The following is a 20,647-nucleotide window of genomic DNA, read 5'->3' on the forward strand; positions in this document are numbered from 1 at the left end:
CAGTATTAAATTGTCCGTATTTTTTTTAACAAGAAAATATATAAGTAATTTCAAAATAATGTTTAATATATATATATATATATATATATATATATATATATATATATAAAATTATGTATGTGTATAATATTTTTTATATATTTATATCTAAAAAATCTGAGTTTAACAATCTCAAAAAATAATTAGAGCACGACTTTGTCAATTAAAATTTTTTCTTTTCTATGAAACTATATATGCATACATATATGTATAAAATTCTGGAAAAGAAGACAGAGAATAAATTACGACATTTAAATTGACATTTAAAAAGTGGATTGTTTTATAATATTATTAGACACTTGATGTGACATAGAATCGCACATGTTATTGACGGAAAAACGATGGATCTGTTACTTTCCCCGGTGAAACATTAATTTGTAATCTAGGACAAGTTGACGATAAAGGGGTGGTAAGTCGTACGTGGCGCCGGACATTGCTCGGAAAGAATACCTGCCACATTATTGCCACATAGTTCTTTCACTACTATGAAAATTAACGCAAGCGCTAGGACGACGAATCGATCCATTTAATATATACAGATGTCTACGTACAAGGCGATGCTCAAACATTCCTGGGTTCAAACTAATCCGGCCTCTACTGCCTAGTTCATTCTTTCTTAATGGCTGTAACAAAGTTTCAAGAAATATGTTGTGCAATAAAACTCGCGCGTAATCTTTTATCTCGTTTGTTAAATTAGTTTCATCACGTTAGTATTTTATTTTTTTATTTATCAATGTTGTGTTCTATATTTATATTATGTGAGAGAGCTGCTCTATATCTTCAATTTTTTTAAGAAATTTTTTTTTAAACTTTATTTAATTTTAATTCAAAGTTCTTACGTTGCTTTCTTTAATTGTGATTTAATTATGGATAAATTATTGACAAATTTAATATATAATTTTCTTTATCACAGTTTTATTGAAAATTTTATGACACAATAAAATTTTAAATTTTCTGGTTTATCAGAATTACTTATATGCTATAAGTTTTTCTGGCCTTCTTTGATATTATAAGCGAGATCTAGGAAGGAGATCGCAACTCAGATCTTAAAGCTTATCTTGTAACCAGAGTTGAATCATGATTATTATTAACATATCGTGGACTGTAATCAAAAGAATCGATACGAAACTTTAGACACGAAGTTTCCTAAGAATCTGTTCAACACTCTCTTTTCGTTCTCGGCCTCTCGGTGGTAGAGACCACCGTCTAAACCAGCCGTGGTAAAAGCTAACTCCTGTTCCTACGTATACGAGTAAACTATTGATCCGTGAGTAGTCACGCGATTCTGTCGTAGAACGCCACTCAAGCCTTTCCTGCGCCTTTTTCCTCCCTTACGCTCTCTCTATCCTTGAACGTCCATCAGAAATTTTTATGTTTTGAGCGTTCTTACAACGCTAGTTTCTTTCTTTGTCCTTGAAAAAAATCATAGTCATATTCACACACAATTCCAGATACCAGATCTTTATACATAATGATTGGTACTTGTCTTTTCAATATTTTATATTCTTCTGCTGCTAGGATTGGATCAATAAAAGAGACAAATTATTAAATTGATAAGTTAAATAAAATTAATACGCGCAGGCTCTTAATTATGCAAATGTTATTTCAGCGACATAAAGCTTGACGCTTAGAGATGTCAGTCGCGAAATCGTCCGGTCGGTTATCCAATTAAGTTTCTCAAACAGGAAAAGCCGAGGTGTGGACAGGATACGCAATATATCGGACCAAGAATAACCTTACCCTTTTATTTCATTCACCGCACCACCCCTCCCTCCCTCCCTTACGGTGAGTGTCACGGGGCCTCGCCCGACGAATAACCACTACCATCATCGGCGAACGACCACCTTCGCCGACTTCGCTGACTTTGCCAACGCCATCGTCACCTTCTCGTCCTACCTCCACCCTTAACTCACCCCATTTCCATCCCTCGCTTTATCACCTGCCATCACCGGCCAGCTCGCGCAATATATACCTACCTACCTACCTACGGCCGGCGCGCCTCGGTTAGGTCTTATCGGTAATGGTCCTATTTTTGGAATCTCCGCCCATTCTTTGCGTGACCCACCTCCGCGAGTGCCCCCCTCGCGGTTTACAACCCCTCGAATGAGGGATTCAGCCGGATCCTCGTGGGTGGCGGCGCGTGAGGAGGCATTGTGGGGTGTCCTTTTTCATGAATTAAAAGGGCATCCGACGTATAGTCGGAAGAAGTTTACGTGGCGATAATTCTCTAAGTAAGATTTGCGTGAGTTCCTCTAGATTTCGTATTATTATCCGACATTGGAAGATATGTCGACACTGAGGAAGTAGCAGTAGATGTCAAATTACAATGCATACGATTTCTTTTTTATCCTTTAGGAAATAGAACTGAAAAAGAACCCGGATGCTTAATCTCCACGGTTTCCCTGAAAGGAAAAGAGATTTGAATTAGCGTTGCTTTGAGGCGAAGGGTTGGTTGGCGTGACTCGGTTCACGGATCGATAAACAGACCGGAGGTTCCCGACTAACCAGTCTCGGGTCACGAGAATATTATTAAGCGTGCCGGTGCTTTTCCGACGACCAGCCGAGCGAATTCGATTTTTATCCGCAATTTTGTTTCGCATCGCAAGAAAACTGTTGGAACGCGGTATGTATTTCGCGAATATACATTTCGCTCAATTGCATTCGTTGCAAGGTCTCCACAGTACTTATGATAATACGACATAATCATTATATCTATTACTGTGCTTTTATCAATATCCAGAAATTGATATTGAAGTAGAAATGACGAAAAAAGGAGAACAAAAATGCATTTTCACGTATTTTGCTTTTTAAAACACATAATCAGAAGAATAGAAAATATATTTTCTTAATTTAATTAATTCCTCCAGAGTAAAAAAATTCTTATAAATGAGTTGCCACAAAGTTTAGCAAATAAATAATTTTCTGTTACATCTTGCATTTTTTTTACAACGCTGTTTCAATTCGTTTCTTGCATTAATGGCATTTTCAATATAGTTGCGTTTTATAGATGACAATTCTCCGATCGTGAATGTTACGCATTGAGGAAGTAAAAACGAGGGGAGGCTCCATCATTTCGGTCGCAAAGAAAGTAGGGACGGGGAGAGAGGTGAAAATATGTATACCGCGTGTGCATAGGCGCCATATGTCGTGCAGTCATTCATGTCCACGTATGTCCCACGTAACTTTTTCTACGTATGGACTACACGTGGACATTCATGTCGAGCATTCGACTAGAGCGCACGTTCGATCTGGTCTACGTACGTGAACCACCCAGTACCTTCTAATCGACTATAAGCGCCGAGCTGTGTCGAGACGAAGTTGCTCGTAAGATAGATATTAAGAGGGCTATCTCTCTGCCCGATGCTGGTAAAACGTCCATTAAATTGGAAAAATTGCCCTTCTAACGAGTAAAATGCTCCACCAAGCCTAGCAACACTAACAAGAAGATATACAAAATGTCTGACTATTTATATCTTTGATTGAACTGCCCGTTATATGTCTGTAACATCTGCGTGCTTATATGTTTAATAAATTTATTAAAAAAATTTTTTTTATAAACTTAATAAAAGAAGAATAATAATTAAAAATATTATTTAATTTTGCGAATTTAAAGAATTGATTTCTTTTCAGTATTATATAAGATTTTTATCTTATATAGATAATGAGAGTGTAAATAATACAAAATAAAATATTAAAAAGAATTCTGATACAAAGATAATGCTTTGGAGTGATAAAACTTGAGTTAGATAAATTATTCTATTACCATACGCGGAAAGAATAGATAGCGAGAAGAAGTGAAAAGAGGATGGAATCAGTTACCATATAATAGTTGACTTTGTTTAACGAAATTTCTACTATGTTGTCCTAGCAAAATATCAAATGTTTGTGAAGTCGAATGATCTTCTTGTTGACTTATGGCTGCATTTCTATCAGCGAGGAAAAGGGTTTAATAACGAAGAGATCGATACGCGACTTACATTTATCTCTACCTACCCCTAAAGGGGTAGATGATAGCAATAACCAACGTGAAAGCTCTCCCATTCAGAATCATTGTTTCAATTTTTCAACCATATATGAGCAAACTTTACGTTTTTTATTAAGACTATATATATATATATATATATATATATATATATATATATATATATATATATGTTAAAATTTATTTTCTGTTTTAATGAGGGAATATGTATTTATTGCACTATAAGATCGCGATCTTTTATAATTGACGTTTTAAAAGTCTGAATTTAGTTTTTCAACAAAGTATCCCTTTATCGCAACTACCAGAGCAGCACCAGTAAATTGCAACTTGCGTTTCATAATATCCCGGAACTAATAATCTTTTTTTCAATTACTAATTATCATGAACTATCACAATGTTATATCTTGCGTAATGTTATGCTCGCAATTTTGTTGGAATGCGGATATTTTTCAATTTTTTTTTGATGTAGCCATATCTTCATTGATGATCAAAATACATTACTTTTTATTCTTCGTATGAAGTGAAATTAACGCGGTTACGGTTTTCGTTATATTTCCAGGAAAAGAAATTGTATGATCAAATTTACTTGTTTGCAATGCGGTTAAGTTGTAAAAAATAATAAGGACAAATATAGAATTTGCATCGAATCGTTTTTAGAAGCTTGCAGATTGTCATGCAATAAATTATCTTATCATTTTTTTATCTTAGCATATTGAATATGCTTAGCATTCGATAAATATGTTAATAAATTAATTATTAATTAATTCAACAAATATTGATAAATCAAATCAATAAGATACATATATCTCTCTTTGCATTCTTTATTTTTAATGTTTGTAAATGTGCAAGATATGTGTTGTTATTGAAAACATACTTGTTATTGTAAATATGTAAGTTGAAGAATTTGAAAAATATTGAAAAATAGTATTGCTCATTCTCTCATTTAAAAAGATTTCTCACAAAATTCGTTGTCTATTTCTAAAAAATTAGTTTGCTGTTTTCTGCAGACACAAAATTAGCATTTCAATTAACTTCTTCCCTTTGAAGATAATTTATATGCATTCAACTGCGATTTGGTAAAAAAGAAAAAAAAAAGGATAAATATATTGTCCCTACAGACGATGAAAGAAAACTTCATCCGCAATGCGGTCGAAGGACATTTGCAAAATTATGCCTGACCGATTGACGATTTTTTTGTAACAGTTTATTTTAAAAGTCACGCGATACAACGTCGTGATTCTCGCGCTTACAAAAGGCTCTTGCGGTTTAATTCAATGGCCGGTACGATATCCGTCGCTTCCCAAAATTATTCCATACATATATTCATGTAATATCGAGAAAATATTAAATGGTAGAAGAAAAGATGTTTTAAAAAGCATTGCACACAACCAACAATTTTAATTCTATTATCAAAAAATATACATTCAATTTTCTATACATAAATATAATACGACTTAAAAGATTATTAAAATAAAAATCCTCTTTTTTTTTCGTATTTTTCAAACATACAATTATATTATAAAAACAACCTCCTGTCCCTTTCATCTAAGATTTTGATTTTCGGTACTTTTAATTTTTTTTACTTCTTCAGACAAGTCATAAGAACGAACAACAACTACATGATTTGCTCTAGTAGACGATTGTCTCTGTCTCTCCAATATACGACCAATCACACGATAGCCGTTGAATTTGATACCATTTATTTCCATTAAATACTAAAGCTCTAGATTTTCGATCGAGATGGAATCGGCAGTTGAAGTACGCCAAGTCTAGCATGGGGAAGACATGGACGTCGTCGACGAAGCTTGCTTTGGTAGCTGGTAGCCGCAGTGCTGGCGCAGCGCCCTGACCTCAAAACACCGACATGGATCGATAGAAAACTTCCTTCCTACGCTTTGCGCCATGTTGGCCGTGCAGACTTAGAAACTTCACGGGTAGGACGATGGAGGTGCAAGAAGATGAATATTGTGCGGTGAAACTTGAGAGACTTGAGTACCTACTCACGTAGTGAGACAGAGAAAGGGGAAGATAGCCCAAGAAAATTCACTTCGCACTTTTGCGAACATTATTAATCCTTAAATCACCATTTGCGCACATAATTCTGCGACGCAAACGAGTCTGAGTCATTCTTCTTTTCATTCTTGGTTGTTGTCAATCAAGTTAAAAGCACGAAAAAAATATCTATCAAATTTTAAGGTTTTACATAAAAAAGAGTGTATTTTGTTAATAATTTTTTTCCCCAGTTGCTTATCAAGTTTGCTTACATTATATATAGTATATTTGCAGTATATTATTATGCCAAGTCATTCAATTAATTAAGTTGAAGTTTAATTAGTGTAAAATACTAATGGAATATTAATATGCATTTTGCTTTTTTAACTATTGATTTGATCGTTTATACAACGTCAATTTTACCTTACATAGAATCTTTTTAAGTGACGACTCTATCTGACTTGATATTGTAATAATTTGGTGCAAATCAATATTTATTCGGATAAGGTCGCGAAAGTCTTTCTCAAAGAGATCATCGACCTCTCTTATTCTTCACACTCTCACGGTCTTTCGATCTTTTTGCGCTCGTTGCCCGAGAGAAACCACGTGCTGCCGGCAAAGACATAATTTTCCATTCTCGCCATCATATGATGACGGTGAGGTGTCCGTTATTTAAACGCATGCATGTTGTTTGTATCATACGTGTTTTCTATGAATTCTTTCCGCTAAAAGTCCATGCTTCGGAGAAGACACACGGTGATAACAGCGCATCTCCAGTCGTTTTATCACAACTCACGCAACAATGAGATGACCGCTCTTATTTACGAGGTGTCAATATTATTGTTTTTTTATAGGATGTGTTTCTTTGCTTAAAGTGATCTCTCTTTTTTTTTCTAATTTATGTTTTTTAAAAAAGTTCTTTTATACTCTTAGATCTTATATCATGAATTATACGCAACTTCCTTTTTTCTCAAATAAATAAATGGATAATTGATTAATATGAGGATGGTTTATAATAAAGCTCACGAAAGATATCGAAATTTCTCTAATGGAACTTAAAATAATTAGTCGACGCATTTATGTATAACGAGAATTTTAATTACTAGTGTAGCAACATTATTGTTTTACCTATCGCCGTAATACTATAAGCATTGTCAGGCATACAGTGTGAAGTAGTATAAATATTATTATCATCAATTCCGTGTTACTCGCGCCGGGTGTCTATAACGGATATTATTCCATATTGCTAAGGATGTTTTCGCGCACAAACTCGTTCCTGCAAAATATATACAAATACTGCCGATCGATATTTCTGTATGTCCGTACAGAACGTGGGACAGGCGAGCGGTGACAACGACGAAATATGCTTGTTTTATTAAGGCATGTGTGCGGCCGTGAGGTACGACTTCCTCTTGGTTTACGAGGTGTCGATACCGCGTCCAGTGTAAACGCATATAAAGCGGGTTTACTTTGCTCTCACACACAAACACACAAGTGTCCCACACGTACGGTCCTTATACGATCGAAGAGGCGTGCAGACACCAAAGTGGAAAAAGTAAGATATATAGAAGGACGAAGACTTATCGCTCGCTTATTGCGCGACGGAACTTTACGACACGATGCGATGGCGCTTGGAGATTTCGTCTTTCCTGTCTCTCATACTTGTTGCTCATATTGCATTATTTTGGATTAAAATAGTTTGAAAATATTGGTCGGATTTTTCTTCAATAAAAAGTTTGATTGTGGGTGTGGGCGTTGTTTTCGTTCTTGTAAAACTAAATGTCGCAGTATCTAATAATAAGTTTATCAAATTGCAATTTTTTACAAAAGTTAAAACAATCTAAAGTTATCTGAGAAATATTATCTGAGAAAGTGCACTCGTACAAATATCTGTATTTATTTAATACACGAAATATATTTATTAAATATTTATTTATTTTGTACAGCAAGACATCTTGGTGTATTATTGTAAAATAAATAATTAGAGTTATATAAATAGATATAATAAACAAACTCTCTTCTTCTGAAGTATCAGAAAAAATTTTTACAAAACATGTTTGATATATATTTGATACATGGATTTCAAAAATATTCGATCAAGCTAACAAATAGACAATATACGCATGCTTTGTATATATAGTAATAATTTTGGAAAGATATATTAACTGGAAAAAAAATTATTTAACATATTAATCTTCAAAATCCACCCTCAAAAAGTCAATAAAATTTTTTGCAAATTATTTTTTTACCTGAGCGATATTATAGTATATGTCGTTGGCATTTTAACGAATTATCAACGGTTACCCTTTTGCATTATTTGATCGGGGCTGCTCGTGGCCGCTATAAGGGTTTCTTGGCATTTAAATGAAGAAGGATGCCACGGTCTATATGAAATGACATGTAATTTGTTATTATGGCGCATGTAATACGAATTTTAATATTAATTCTCCTGTGCTCTTACCTTCATTCTTCCCTTGCTTTTCGCGCTACTTATGTTTTTCTTCATATAAAAACAAAGTAACGTCTTTTTTCGAGTTGCCTTATATATGCAGAATTTATGTAACGTCCTCGCAGGTAACTAGAATAAATTTAAATTTTAAATCCTTTCTTCCACTTTTCGAATGGGTTGCTTTAGATTCTTACGAAACTTTCTCTTAAATCTCAATGTGTATATAGAATATTTGTTCTATCCTTTATTTTTATATTTTTCTATCTCTCTCGTTGTTGAATCCGAAAGATAACCAAGATACAAGAATCTCGTGAACAAATATTTGCTATTGAGTAATGTTGGTTTACTGCACACCTCGGAACTTTTCCTTTCTCTTTCTTCTTGCAAAGTGATATGATAATGAAGCACTCATATGTGTGTACGCAGAATATAAACGGTTTTATTTTTTTAATATCCGCACTTTAAATAATATACCTCACGCAAAAGGACGAAGGATTTTTATGAGTAATGATGATATATTCCTAATATCTTCTTATTTATCTCCAGTTCACACGCTGCTAAAACAATCATTAACATCGTTAACAGATATTGATATAAAAATAAACATTTAATTAATGGATGGTATTGCATTTAAATACAATATGAATAATAATGTTGAGATTTTATATTTACATTAGTCGCTCATAGAAAATTATTTGAATATCATATTTAAAAAATGTGCCGTATAAGGATTATAAAATCTAAAGAAAATATTTACTTAATTTTTTTCATTCCGTAATTATAACACAATTGATAGTGATAAGCAAGATTTCATTGCAAATGCGTAAAGCTAAAAAATATACCCATTTTCTGCGCTACTGATAAAGTATTTATAACGCCGGTATCTCTTCGGTAGACCAACTTTTATGGTTGCGCGTCCTCGTGGCATTGCTCGCTCCGACAAAATCAGGATGAAGAGTAGGTCGGACCAGGTTAATGCCGAGACGTCTAGGTCAAGGAGTGGTCACTGGTCTCAATCGCTCGTTTATCTCGACAGTTGCGACCTACTTGGAACTACCGGTAATGTTAATGTCGTTATTTTCGAGAGCGGTGACATTGGCCGCACGATGGTCCTCCCTCTTTATCCTTCTCGTTTCTGGAAATAAAAAAAATGTCAATTTTTTTTCACGAGATAATCCTCCGCGATCGAACGCGATTGATCGACTATTGGACAATAGGGATCACGAAAGGCACGTTAAAGACACGTCTTTAAAGCCAAGTGACCCTGGTGGTCTTTCTCTATCTGATGGTCAAGTAGACGGCGACTACCTTTATTTCCGTTTGCGGATGAATGCGAGAAATAAATTGCGAGCCGTACATTTGCATGGTCGCCTTTAACAAAATCAACCGCCTCGCGTGCTAAACGGACCACGTTCGCGCGTTCTTGGAAGCCGGCTTTACGGACGGGCACGCTAATGCAGGTCCTGCAATTGCAAGAAAATATTCCTGTCTGTTACTACTAACCTTCCTGCTTTTTCTAAGAATGCATATATTTAACTCGTGATAAACTTCCGCGCTACGATAAGCGTACATGCGCGGCGTATATATGCATCATGACTACTTTCTCCATTGTAAAATATAAATACGTTAGAAAATAGAATGAAAAGAATTTATTTTATTCGAATTAAATATATATATATATATATATATATATATATATATATATATAAAAAGAAATTTTAATATATTATTAAAATTATGAATCTAATACCTATTTTGTTTTTTTACGTAGAGATTAAAGACTTGCAACTTGTAAGATTAATCCACCGACTGTTTTTATTCCGTCTATTTTTTTTTTTTTTGTTGCAAATACACACGTGCACGAAGGTTCACACGAAATGAAAGCTAATGTCGATCTAGCGATTGCGCGACGTTTACATGCGGCCAAGGGTAAAAGAGCGAGTGTAAAAGGGGGATGGTAGTCGCAATGCAACGATATGGCTCGTCAAGATCGTTGGTAACGATTAGACGCAGGGTCGTAATATGGTGGCACGTTTAACGTTCACCATACCTTGTTATTACTTGCTTATTATTTGTTCGTCGTCCGGTAGACGACGGTGCATCGGATACGACAATGACAAGGGGGTGGCATTCGATAGCATTTTGTTTACACTGGGGAACGCGCCGCGTGACATTAGCGCAGCCAGCGAAGAACTTTAATGATCATTATTCTTGCAAAAACATTTTCTCCTATCGATCAGAGGATCCGAGATCCATCGCACAATTAAATTAGACACTTGGGTTAAATGTCAAGTAGAAAGGCATTCTACATGTGCTGCGAATGTTTTCTTAATTAATACTAATTGTTAGTTCTTTTGTTTAAACTGAACGTGTAAATCGAGCGAGTGGAAGGCAAGACGCGACTCGGTTCTCGTAAAACTCCGACTTTATAGCAACGGAAATTACATAACGTTCATAACGATGACTCGGGAGACGTCGGCTGAAGGCAGAAATCGAAGCAGGAGAATTTCTTTCCGTGACGCAGCTGATTTTGCCAACAGGCCGTACGAGAGATCGTCGCCCCCTCCTCCGCGATTGCATTAGAATGCTCGCTTGTAGATTAAACAACGCTAATGATCCGTATCGCGATCCCGTTACAACTGACTCGCCTCCTCCGTCGTCTTTTGCTTCCGCTTCACGCGTGTAGCCGAGAGAACCATTGCCACGGGAAAAACCTCATACATCTTTTTATAGCTTATTCGTTGATTGTCAACGAATCTTGTTTCATATTTTATTTGAAGAAAATTTCACTCTCTCTCTCTTATCAATCAAGAGCCCAGTTTACTTTAGACAGAATTAAAACAATCGATTTTTTTTTTACATTTAAAATAAAATATGATGTCTGAAGAATATATATTTCTTAGTTTTTATTAAAAAATTTATAAAATTGGCGGAATTATGAGACTTTGAATAGAATAGCACGTGGATTTTTAAGCAGACCTGCAAAATATATTTAAACATATTAAAAATATTTTTAAAACACTTTTTTGGAAGATACTGAGCCTAAATAAAATTTAAAAAGTTAATAATTAATATTTTTCTGATTTTGAAGAAAATAAATTTGAAGGAATTGAAATATCTAATTTTAAAATGATACAACTTTGTTATTCAATTCTTTTTCTAATAAAATTAGGTTTAATATCCAATGAATATTCTATAAAATAAAAATAGACCGAGTTTGGAAAATCTCTAAGAAAATAGAATTTTAAATCTACTTAAATCATACAAGAAAAATGTTTTCAGAAAAATGTTTAAGAATCTCTTAAACAAATCAGATCTAAAAGATCCGAAATAAATCAAAACACTTTTGAAGACTCTGATATTTCATTTTACTAGGAAGAGAATACAAAAGCTACAAGATGTATTTATAGTTATATGTAAGATGTAATAGGATTATGACAAAAATAAATCATTCACATTTGCGAAGTAACATGACGGATTTGCTCTTAGGAGATAAGACGCGGAACGGGAATAGCTTAGTAGTCGCTAACGACTAATTATGCACCTAATTGCACGACGCATTAAAACGCTTGGAAGAAAAAAAGTGTAATGATAATAATAATAATGCAAATACGAATTAGCCGGAGAAAGCAATTACGTCCGGCGCAATTACACGTCGCGCTCGTTACAACGTTAACAACCGATGTTGTAACACGATAGATTGCCGCGCGAATGGAAAATGTCTTGGAACTTATCAGAGCTTTTTCCTACCGCGCGGCCTTACGATTAATTACAAATAATTAGTGGATAATTTCGCGGTGAACGAGATAACGGTACAAGGGCGTACGCATCGACCATTGTTTAGTGCGTGTTAACTCAGACGTATTGTTGCGGTGTATCCTGCTAGTCGATCGCGTTGCCTCTTCTCCCCATGACCGATGCATCCATCGATCCATCTCTTCAAATGAAGAAGAAGACGCTGCGCAATTTCGCTATCAGCGAAATATCACGCGATTTATGTTTGTGGTGTTTCTAAAGGTGTGCGAAAATTTTAGGAGATGATGTTTTAAATAATAATTTCTGAGGAAAATTTTATATACACCAATGTCCTATAGTTTTCGAGTTACAGAGTGTTCGAGATTTAAAAAAGTATATTGTGATAAAAACTAAATTAAATAAAATTGTAGGATTTGTTGTTGGAAATGATCTCACCTCCAGCCATAATATTACATACATGAATCTTTTTTGATTTCTTCTTCTTTTTATTGATTGACAAATACGTTGAAAAATAAATGTATTACGGATGGCTTTGCATAATGCAACAATACGATTCCTTCCATTTTCAATATTTTCCATCGGGATAGCATAAATTAAGAATTCAACATCACCCCGGAGAAAAGAATTTACGGGATTCAATGTTGGGGACCGAGGGAGCCAAGATTGAAATCTTACTTATTAAAATTTTAACATGGATCCCGTGACGTTTAACATAAGACTTTAGGACATGGGTAAATTTTCTTCAAGAAATTATTCAAGGAAGCATCCTCCGAATTTTTTCGCACATGTTTGGGAACACCCTGTATAATGCGTTTACCGCTATCTAAACTGTATTTACTGGCGCAGCAAACTCGCTTTTAACGAATGATTCACGTTGCGGGAAAGTTCGCCGGTCCGAGATGCATCCTGTTCTTCTCGCGAGTCGTAGTACGTAGCCGTTGGCTCTTATTGTTCCTCCTTGTTGGATCGCACCGATAATACTCCGTGATTCGCACGCTCTGACGACGCAATGTCGCGGTATTCCCGGCGCCGCGGTAATGACCGCGCGTCGTAATTGTTTTAAATGCCAACGAGTCGTTTACGCGAAAGCACTATGTGTGCGTGAAATTAGAGGAAGTATGTAACCTTTTTAGTTGAGTCTTTGCGGAGATGAGATGATGAAACTTTACGAATGCTAATTAATTTAATCTTATACTATAATTGATTGAATTATTATTATATACAATGGGTAACGATAAACGTGACATTAAATCTTGTAAAATACATATGTATTTGTTCTAGAAGCAGCTCTTATTTTTATTATATTTTTTAATCTAACAAAAATATATATATCTTTCCCCGCTGTTTAAATTTTACGATAGGATTCTTTACAATTTGATCATCTACGAATATGTTTCGCGAATATTTTTACGAGCAAAAGTTTTTTGATATTACGTAAATTTGCTTATACGGGTAAGAATCATGGGGCGGAGGGGAAGGGGAGGATGGCAATCTTCCCCGATAGCTTTAATTATCTTAAGTATCTTTTCGCGTAAAAGTTAGATTTACGTTCATGGCAGTACTTGCAGACATTTAAACGTATTTAGAACAGTCGTGAATTTTTCTCCATTGAATTATTCCTATTCCTCTGCAGGATACTTCGTATATATCAAGCTCACCTCGTTTCTCTTGAAACACTTTAGTATTGCTAATGAAACTTCTGATTTCGTTTCACTTTTGATATATATCATTTGTATGTTTTATGATACTTATTTTACTTTGTTCACGAACGGAACTAGAAACGGATTTAATATATCATGAGGAGAAGGAAAACAGCATTTGTTAAACTCACTTCGTTTTAACATCGTTATTTTTCCCTAACGCCTAGCATTGCGATTAATAATTTATATGTCATAATTATTTACTTATATATTTGGATTGAAAGAAAAAGCGTTACTAATTAACGAAAGGTTTTATGTTATACTTTTGATATTATATGCGATGATTGCGAAACTATACTGATTATTCAAACAGTATATGACTCATATCATAATACGTTTATCTTTCAACCATATTCATTTATAAATGTATTGTCGTTATTAGCATAGAAAAAAAATTCCATTCAAAGCCATGATGACAAATTTAACAAGTCTTTTTGTGTATTCAGATATCTCGAGGAAATGGGACTGGTAGAACGAGAAGCCGAGATGCAAGAATTGAACGCTCCCAGACCCGGAAGATCGAGAGATCTCTTTGGAGTTCAATTAGAGGTGAGATTCACACGAGCAATTAATTCGTTCAGCCGAAACGTGTACGAAAGATTATATAAATTGATGCGATCGAATTAATTCCTACGTTCGTTAACGCGGCGAGGCATTCAAGATCGGAATAAGATCGAAAATAGCGAGCGAGCGTAACTTAATACGCGATCTCCGATATCCTTGACGAGGGCGAGGATACATACGATCCGGAATTGGTTGTCCATTCACCCGACAGCACGCTGCTTAACTCCAATGGTCACTTTTGCCCGCGATATCGTAGTGTAGGCCAGTGAGAGGCCCGACCTAGAAAACCCATGTCGGTTCTGATACAACGGCCTGCCATCTGAAACAGGAACAACTAAGGAAAGTTTGTTTCGCTGCACTCTCCTCCCTGTCATAGCGATCAATTTGACGATTGCACCTTTCTCCGCGCCTCTCGGATCGTGTATAAGATACTACTAAAATCAGATATTATTAATATCTGATTTGGAAAATTATATTTTTCAATCATGTTGTCTCATCTGTCATCTATCTCTGTTTTTTATCAGTTTAAATTATTGAATAATTATTCGCTAAAGAGAAATCAATGATTCAGAAATATATGTAAATATGTATCACGTTAGCATCGCGACGTTATTATATTATAGAGAAGAAAAAAAAAGAGAACTTTAAATGTAGAGAATAAATAGAACGACAAAGAAAGAAATAATATTATAAAGTTTTTTTAAATGTAAAATTGCAATAATGATAAATAATTTTGATGTAATAAGTAAATTATATTCGAAAATTGATACGAGGGATGGAAACGTTGCATGCATAGATATAGCAGATATAGGATTATATAGAAGACAGAAATGGAAAGGCGGAACTATAATTATGTAGCAATTAATATACGGAGCTGAATGATCATAAACGAATGACGTAATAACTACAGGTTAGAGGCAGTCATGCAACGAAATTTCGCAATTTATCGAACAATCGTACTTGCATTGGCGCGGCTCAGTGTTTCAGCATAATTTCATGAGAGCTGAAAACACGATTAGTGTAATTTTGTAGATATTATCGTTAAGCAATTTAATGATTGTTAGCTTAATCGATCAATACGCCTACAACAAATTTATATTTAAAAAGTGCAGAGAGCAAACTTAGAATAATCTCTTTTTCGACATTGAACGCTTGATTACGTTTCTCATAATTTAACACATAGTCGATACTTGTTCGACAACACTCGGTGCAACTCGCTGTCAACTTTGCGAAATGACATTTACTCAGAATATCGCGCCATCAAGGGGAAAAAAGCGGACGCATTTCGCAAGTTTTGCATACAGTGGGTATCACAACCCGGTTACGGTGCCGTGAATCCAGGATCGTTTTCACTTTTGCGTTAATTGTGAAGAATTATGTATTGTAATCGTCGTAAAATCGGAGTTATTCAAAGAACGAGCGTGTTATTTAATTCTCATGTTACATTTTTGTTGAATTTGATTTGTTTTCATCGTTAGAAGATAGGTTTTTTTTTTTTTCCTCATTTTCCCTTCAAATTCGATTGCCTGACAAATCAAAGCGCACTCGTGCAAATTATCTCGTCATTATGTGGACACATGTGCCGCATTGCACATGTATTGTTTCCATAACGATGTAATAAGTATGCTACACAAAGTACATATGGTGGAATGAATCATTCATGTGATTGTATGAGCGATATCAAACATCATATTCATATTACACTCTGTTTTCTTAATGATGAGACACTATCTAAGCAGCTTGACTTCGATGACACACATAATAAAGATTGATTGTTTAATGTGTTAATAATTCAATTATAGAAAAAAAGAAGGCAAAGTTTTATCGATCAAATTATACAATTGTATGATTATAAATAGACTTTATTAAGACATCTTATGCCTTACGATTTAATAATTTTGTATATTATATAATAATTCCCTAGGATAAAGTCAAGAAGCTATGCACGAAGCTTTGAGATAATTTAAACTAGCACAGCTGATCACGAAACAGACTTATGAGCAAGTTCTAATAAGTTTTCAAGATAAAAAAAGGAAGGCAAAGAGCGCGAGCTTAAGCGATTAGCATAGATATTTACAGACTTACATGCGAACATGCACAAGCATTTAAATTAGCCGAGATGACGTGTTTCAATTACGTGTCTTTTTTTTTTTTATTTTAGACATACAATTGGCAGCGTTAAATATTAAATGTTGTTGCCTCGTTGAAGCTGGTGGTTTCATGCGCGCAAATCACACTCGCTTAAAAGCGATCGAGAGATTTCGCTCTCCTTATAGCTCTTCTTTGCTAGATTTCTCCGCAGACTCGCTAGTTAATTTGCTGCATCGAGGATAATATTATCCGTTTCGATCGTTCCGACATAACAGAATTGCAGTTGAGAGGATCGTTAAGCTAATGGAAAGCGAAATTAAGGTGCTTTGCTGCTGAATAAATTGACGCGAGTAGCCGATTATTGCTCGTTTCAAATGAATCGTTTATTTTGAAAACGATACGAGATGTAATTTAATTTTTTTTCTCGTTATTCCTGTTGGAAAAATAAAAGTTATTAATTGTTATTGCGCAGAGTTATACATATATGAATTTGTCTTAAAAAAAAAGCGTTAATTACAATGAGATATCTTCCTCAGCATCTTAAAATTAGAATTCCGCGTGTCGGTGACCTAAGCATGTTGATACACACATAACGACGTAGCATTATTAGTAGCTTGAAAGCAAAACCGCGAAAGATCCTTGAAGTAATTACGAAATTACGCGGTTGCGTGCTGGGATTTAGTAATTAAAAAAAGCCAAGCTTTCAAATGTCTGACAACAGAGAGCTTATGTCTCGCTATGCCATTTTGTATGTGTGTGTGTGTGTGTGTGCCGAGATTTTAGTGTAATACGGTCTCTATAATACAGTTACGTAAGTATTTTTGCGAGACACAGGAATACGTTGCGGCTAAATATCGTCGTAAACATATACATAAACATAACGTTGTGCGCGTATACAAAGATTTTATGCAATCTCCGTGCTACCAGCATTTTATGGATGCCGCATCAAGATATTGCTCGCCCAAGTGTAGTGATAAAATATCGATAACAATTTAATTACGCGCAATTGAGCAGTTATGCATAGAGTTCAATTTAACACGGAACATTTATCCAGTCATGATAAAAGCGCGATCATTTTATTTCCTTAATCTCTCAAGTAGCTTGGCAAGGATGCACTGTTGCGATAGCTCGGGATAACTCGCTGCTTTCATAATCAGCATCGTATCGCAGCGATCTTTAATAACCAGAGTCAGTGTACCAAGAAGTTGCGCAATCTTTTATTTCGACAGACGGCCAATCCATTCTGTATCCGTTTTATGACGCATCTGTCAGCGTTATTTGTCATAAAGTGGAGAATTTAATTGAATTGTAATTCATACTTTAATGTATAGAAGTGTAGGATATTGGAATAAATTCACGTTTGCAGTAAGCGTGAAGATAGAACGACAATATAAGGACAATCCTTATCGAACATAAACATTCCGGTGTAATATAATTACAGAAAGGCGATTAAGACACTTGTTAAGAAAATATGTAAGGAATAAATAGTTGTAATTATATGTTTTAGAAGCAACAAAAAATTTTTTAACAGTATTTTTTCAAGATAGATCGAAACTTGAATAAAAAGTTTGCCCTGTTTCGACAATTCGTATCTCGACTCCGAACAGTCTAGACTGCAAGCATTGCACTTTGGCGACGAACACGGTTCTCTCACACGTTCCGGTCTCAGAAGCGTTCGGAAACTTCCGGTGATCGCGTGAATATAATCGACACGCTACGCGGCCGCGATTTCCGACTGAAAGGTTCTCGAGTCGGAGATGTCTGGTTCTCTCTCGAAGAATTTTACGGGCGGGAAACAAAGCCTCCTGACACTTCAAGTTTCTTCTCTCAAGAACTTCTAGAGACACTCAATTGAACAACTGAAAGTGGCGAGACGCACTTTGAAGTAGAGCAAACGCATCTATTTGTGTGCAGCTTGCACGTTGAAGTAGATTCTCAGCATTATAACAAGCACGTAGAAGGAACGAAATTTTCACTGTAAAGAAATTTCCTTCGTATTCTCCGCGCCAACATCTAAATTGGCATACGCGTGGAATTCGAAATATCCGGCAAATTCTATTCGAGGTTTTTACGAGACATTACTGTACATCATGTGGGAATAGTCCTCGATTTTCTCAATCTATTTCTAAAATCAGAAAACTTTGCAAACTAATAGAGTGTGTACATAAAATGCTTCGTACGAACTACAATTTGCTAAGCGAAAAGCTTCCCGCGAAAGAAATACAGAGAAGTCCGTTTTTTTTTTTTATACAAATTCTATTTACAAAAATATTATATGTACACAAATTAGGAATTATTTTTGTTACGGTACATAATGATGCATACACGTGATGTGTCAATTTCCGTTTATACTCCGCTTGGGACGCGATATAATTCAAATTCCAACTTGGAGCACAAATGTTTAACATGTCAATGCGATCATAAAGTATAGGATGACTTCTAATTCTTTTGCGGCTGTTAGTATTCACATATAGATCTCCCGATAATGCAATTAAATAGTAATATATTTTGACGGAGAAAATAATATATAATTGTCTTTTATCTTGATTAAAACGTGAATGTGTTTGAAAAAAATAATGGACGGTAAACAAATATATATGGAATGAGCAGAATAAAAATATAAAAAATTAAAAAGACTAAATATATTGATGAAAATGTGTGTGTATGTAAAAGAGAGAAAAAGAAAGAAGACACTAATATTTAAATGAAGTTATATATAATAACTCTGTTTATAAAAAATAAAAATTTATTATATATAGCATTTGATGATTAATTAATTTTTCAGATTGCCACAGTGATAATAGATAATCTTATATTGAAACTGTTCGACTCTTTATATTTTCTTATATTATTCTTATTAATACTTATAATCTCTTATTTTGATTATCCTACATTTACTCAAGTTTCTAATTTCACGAAAAAAGATAAATGTATATACAAAAGAATAAAAAAATAGAGATAGCGTAGAAAAGAGAAAGGATAAGAAATGTGGAACGCGTCTTGGAAATATCTCTTGTGATTTTATTTTATCCTAACAATCTTGACGGGCAATTGGTTAATGACGGTGCGCTGATTACGAAGAACTGATCACGCATTTCGCAAGCTTCTATCCCTTATCGAATTCGTACACATGCATATAAAATCTGGCAATAATGACTCATACACAATAGCATAATAAAAAAAGGGAATTTACAAGCGCGCTCGCAATTATGGCATAATTTCGCACGCGCGAAATCCTCCGCAGAGATCAGCGAGTTTAGACGAGTCGTTATCTATGCGAGTATATCTCCCTCTGCTCGCGTGCGTATACGCACGCACGTGCAAACATCGTGAGTGTCCTTGTGTGGGCGCATCAATAATAATTTACGTATGCACGTGCGTGCGTATCTGCACGCGTCGATGCGTATGAGAGGAGTTTTGCTACAAGCGTAACTGAATTCATTACAAGTGTAAATGCCAACATATGAGGAGAGTATCATTTTTCAAAGTGTTTAGAACGAATATGCCTCATTCGCTATTTTTATTCGAAATATTAATTTTTTTTTTATTTAAAAATTAATGCCAACTTTTTTAATAGAAAATTTTAAGAAGAAAGAGCTACAAAAGTAAAGATTTCAAAATCTAATACATGTTTTTTTTTTCTTACAAAAGATTGATAAACTTTTACCGCTATCCCATCTTTTATTTCTGTCTAATATTATCATTCGCTTTTTTTATTGGAAATGCTGATTTTTTTTATTTAGAAATTAATGCCAACATTTTTTAATAGAAAATTTAAAGAAGAAAGAGCTACAAAAGTAAAGATTTCAAAATCTAATACATGTTTTTTTTTCTTACAAAAGATTGATAAACTTTTACTACTATCCCATCTTTTATTTCTGTCTAAGATTATCATTCGCTTTTTTTATTGGAAATGTTGATTTTTTTCATTTAAAAATTAATGCCAACATTTTTTAATAGAAAATTTAAAGAAGAAAGAGCTATAAAAGTAAAGATTTCAAAATCTAATACATGTTTTTTTTTTCTTACAAAAGATTGATAAACTTTTACTGCTATCCCATCTTTTATTTCTGT

General features: G+C 34.5%; 1 protein-coding gene across 2 annotated transcripts in view; it reads left to right on the top strand.

Moving 5' to 3' along the window:
- The window catches only part of LOC126857335 (uncharacterized), a 78,672-nt gene that overhangs the window by 20,177 nt on the left and 37,848 nt on the right, over nucleotides 1-20,647 (top strand). For both annotated transcript variants that reach the window (XM_050606665.1, XM_050606674.1), the window contains exon 2: nucleotides 14,365-14,467. In XM_050606665.1, coding sequence (XP_050462622.1) covers nucleotides 14,378-14,467 — 90 coding nt within the window. In that variant the 5' untranslated portion in view covers nucleotides 14,365-14,377. The remainder of the gene's footprint in view (nucleotides 1-14,364; nucleotides 14,468-20,647) is intronic.

This window comes from Cataglyphis hispanica, chromosome 2 (assembly GCF_021464435.1).
Source record: "Cataglyphis hispanica isolate Lineage 1 chromosome 2, ULB_Chis1_1.0, whole genome shotgun sequence".
NCBI classification, from domain to species: Eukaryota; Metazoa; Arthropoda; class Insecta; order Hymenoptera; family Formicidae; genus Cataglyphis; species Cataglyphis hispanica.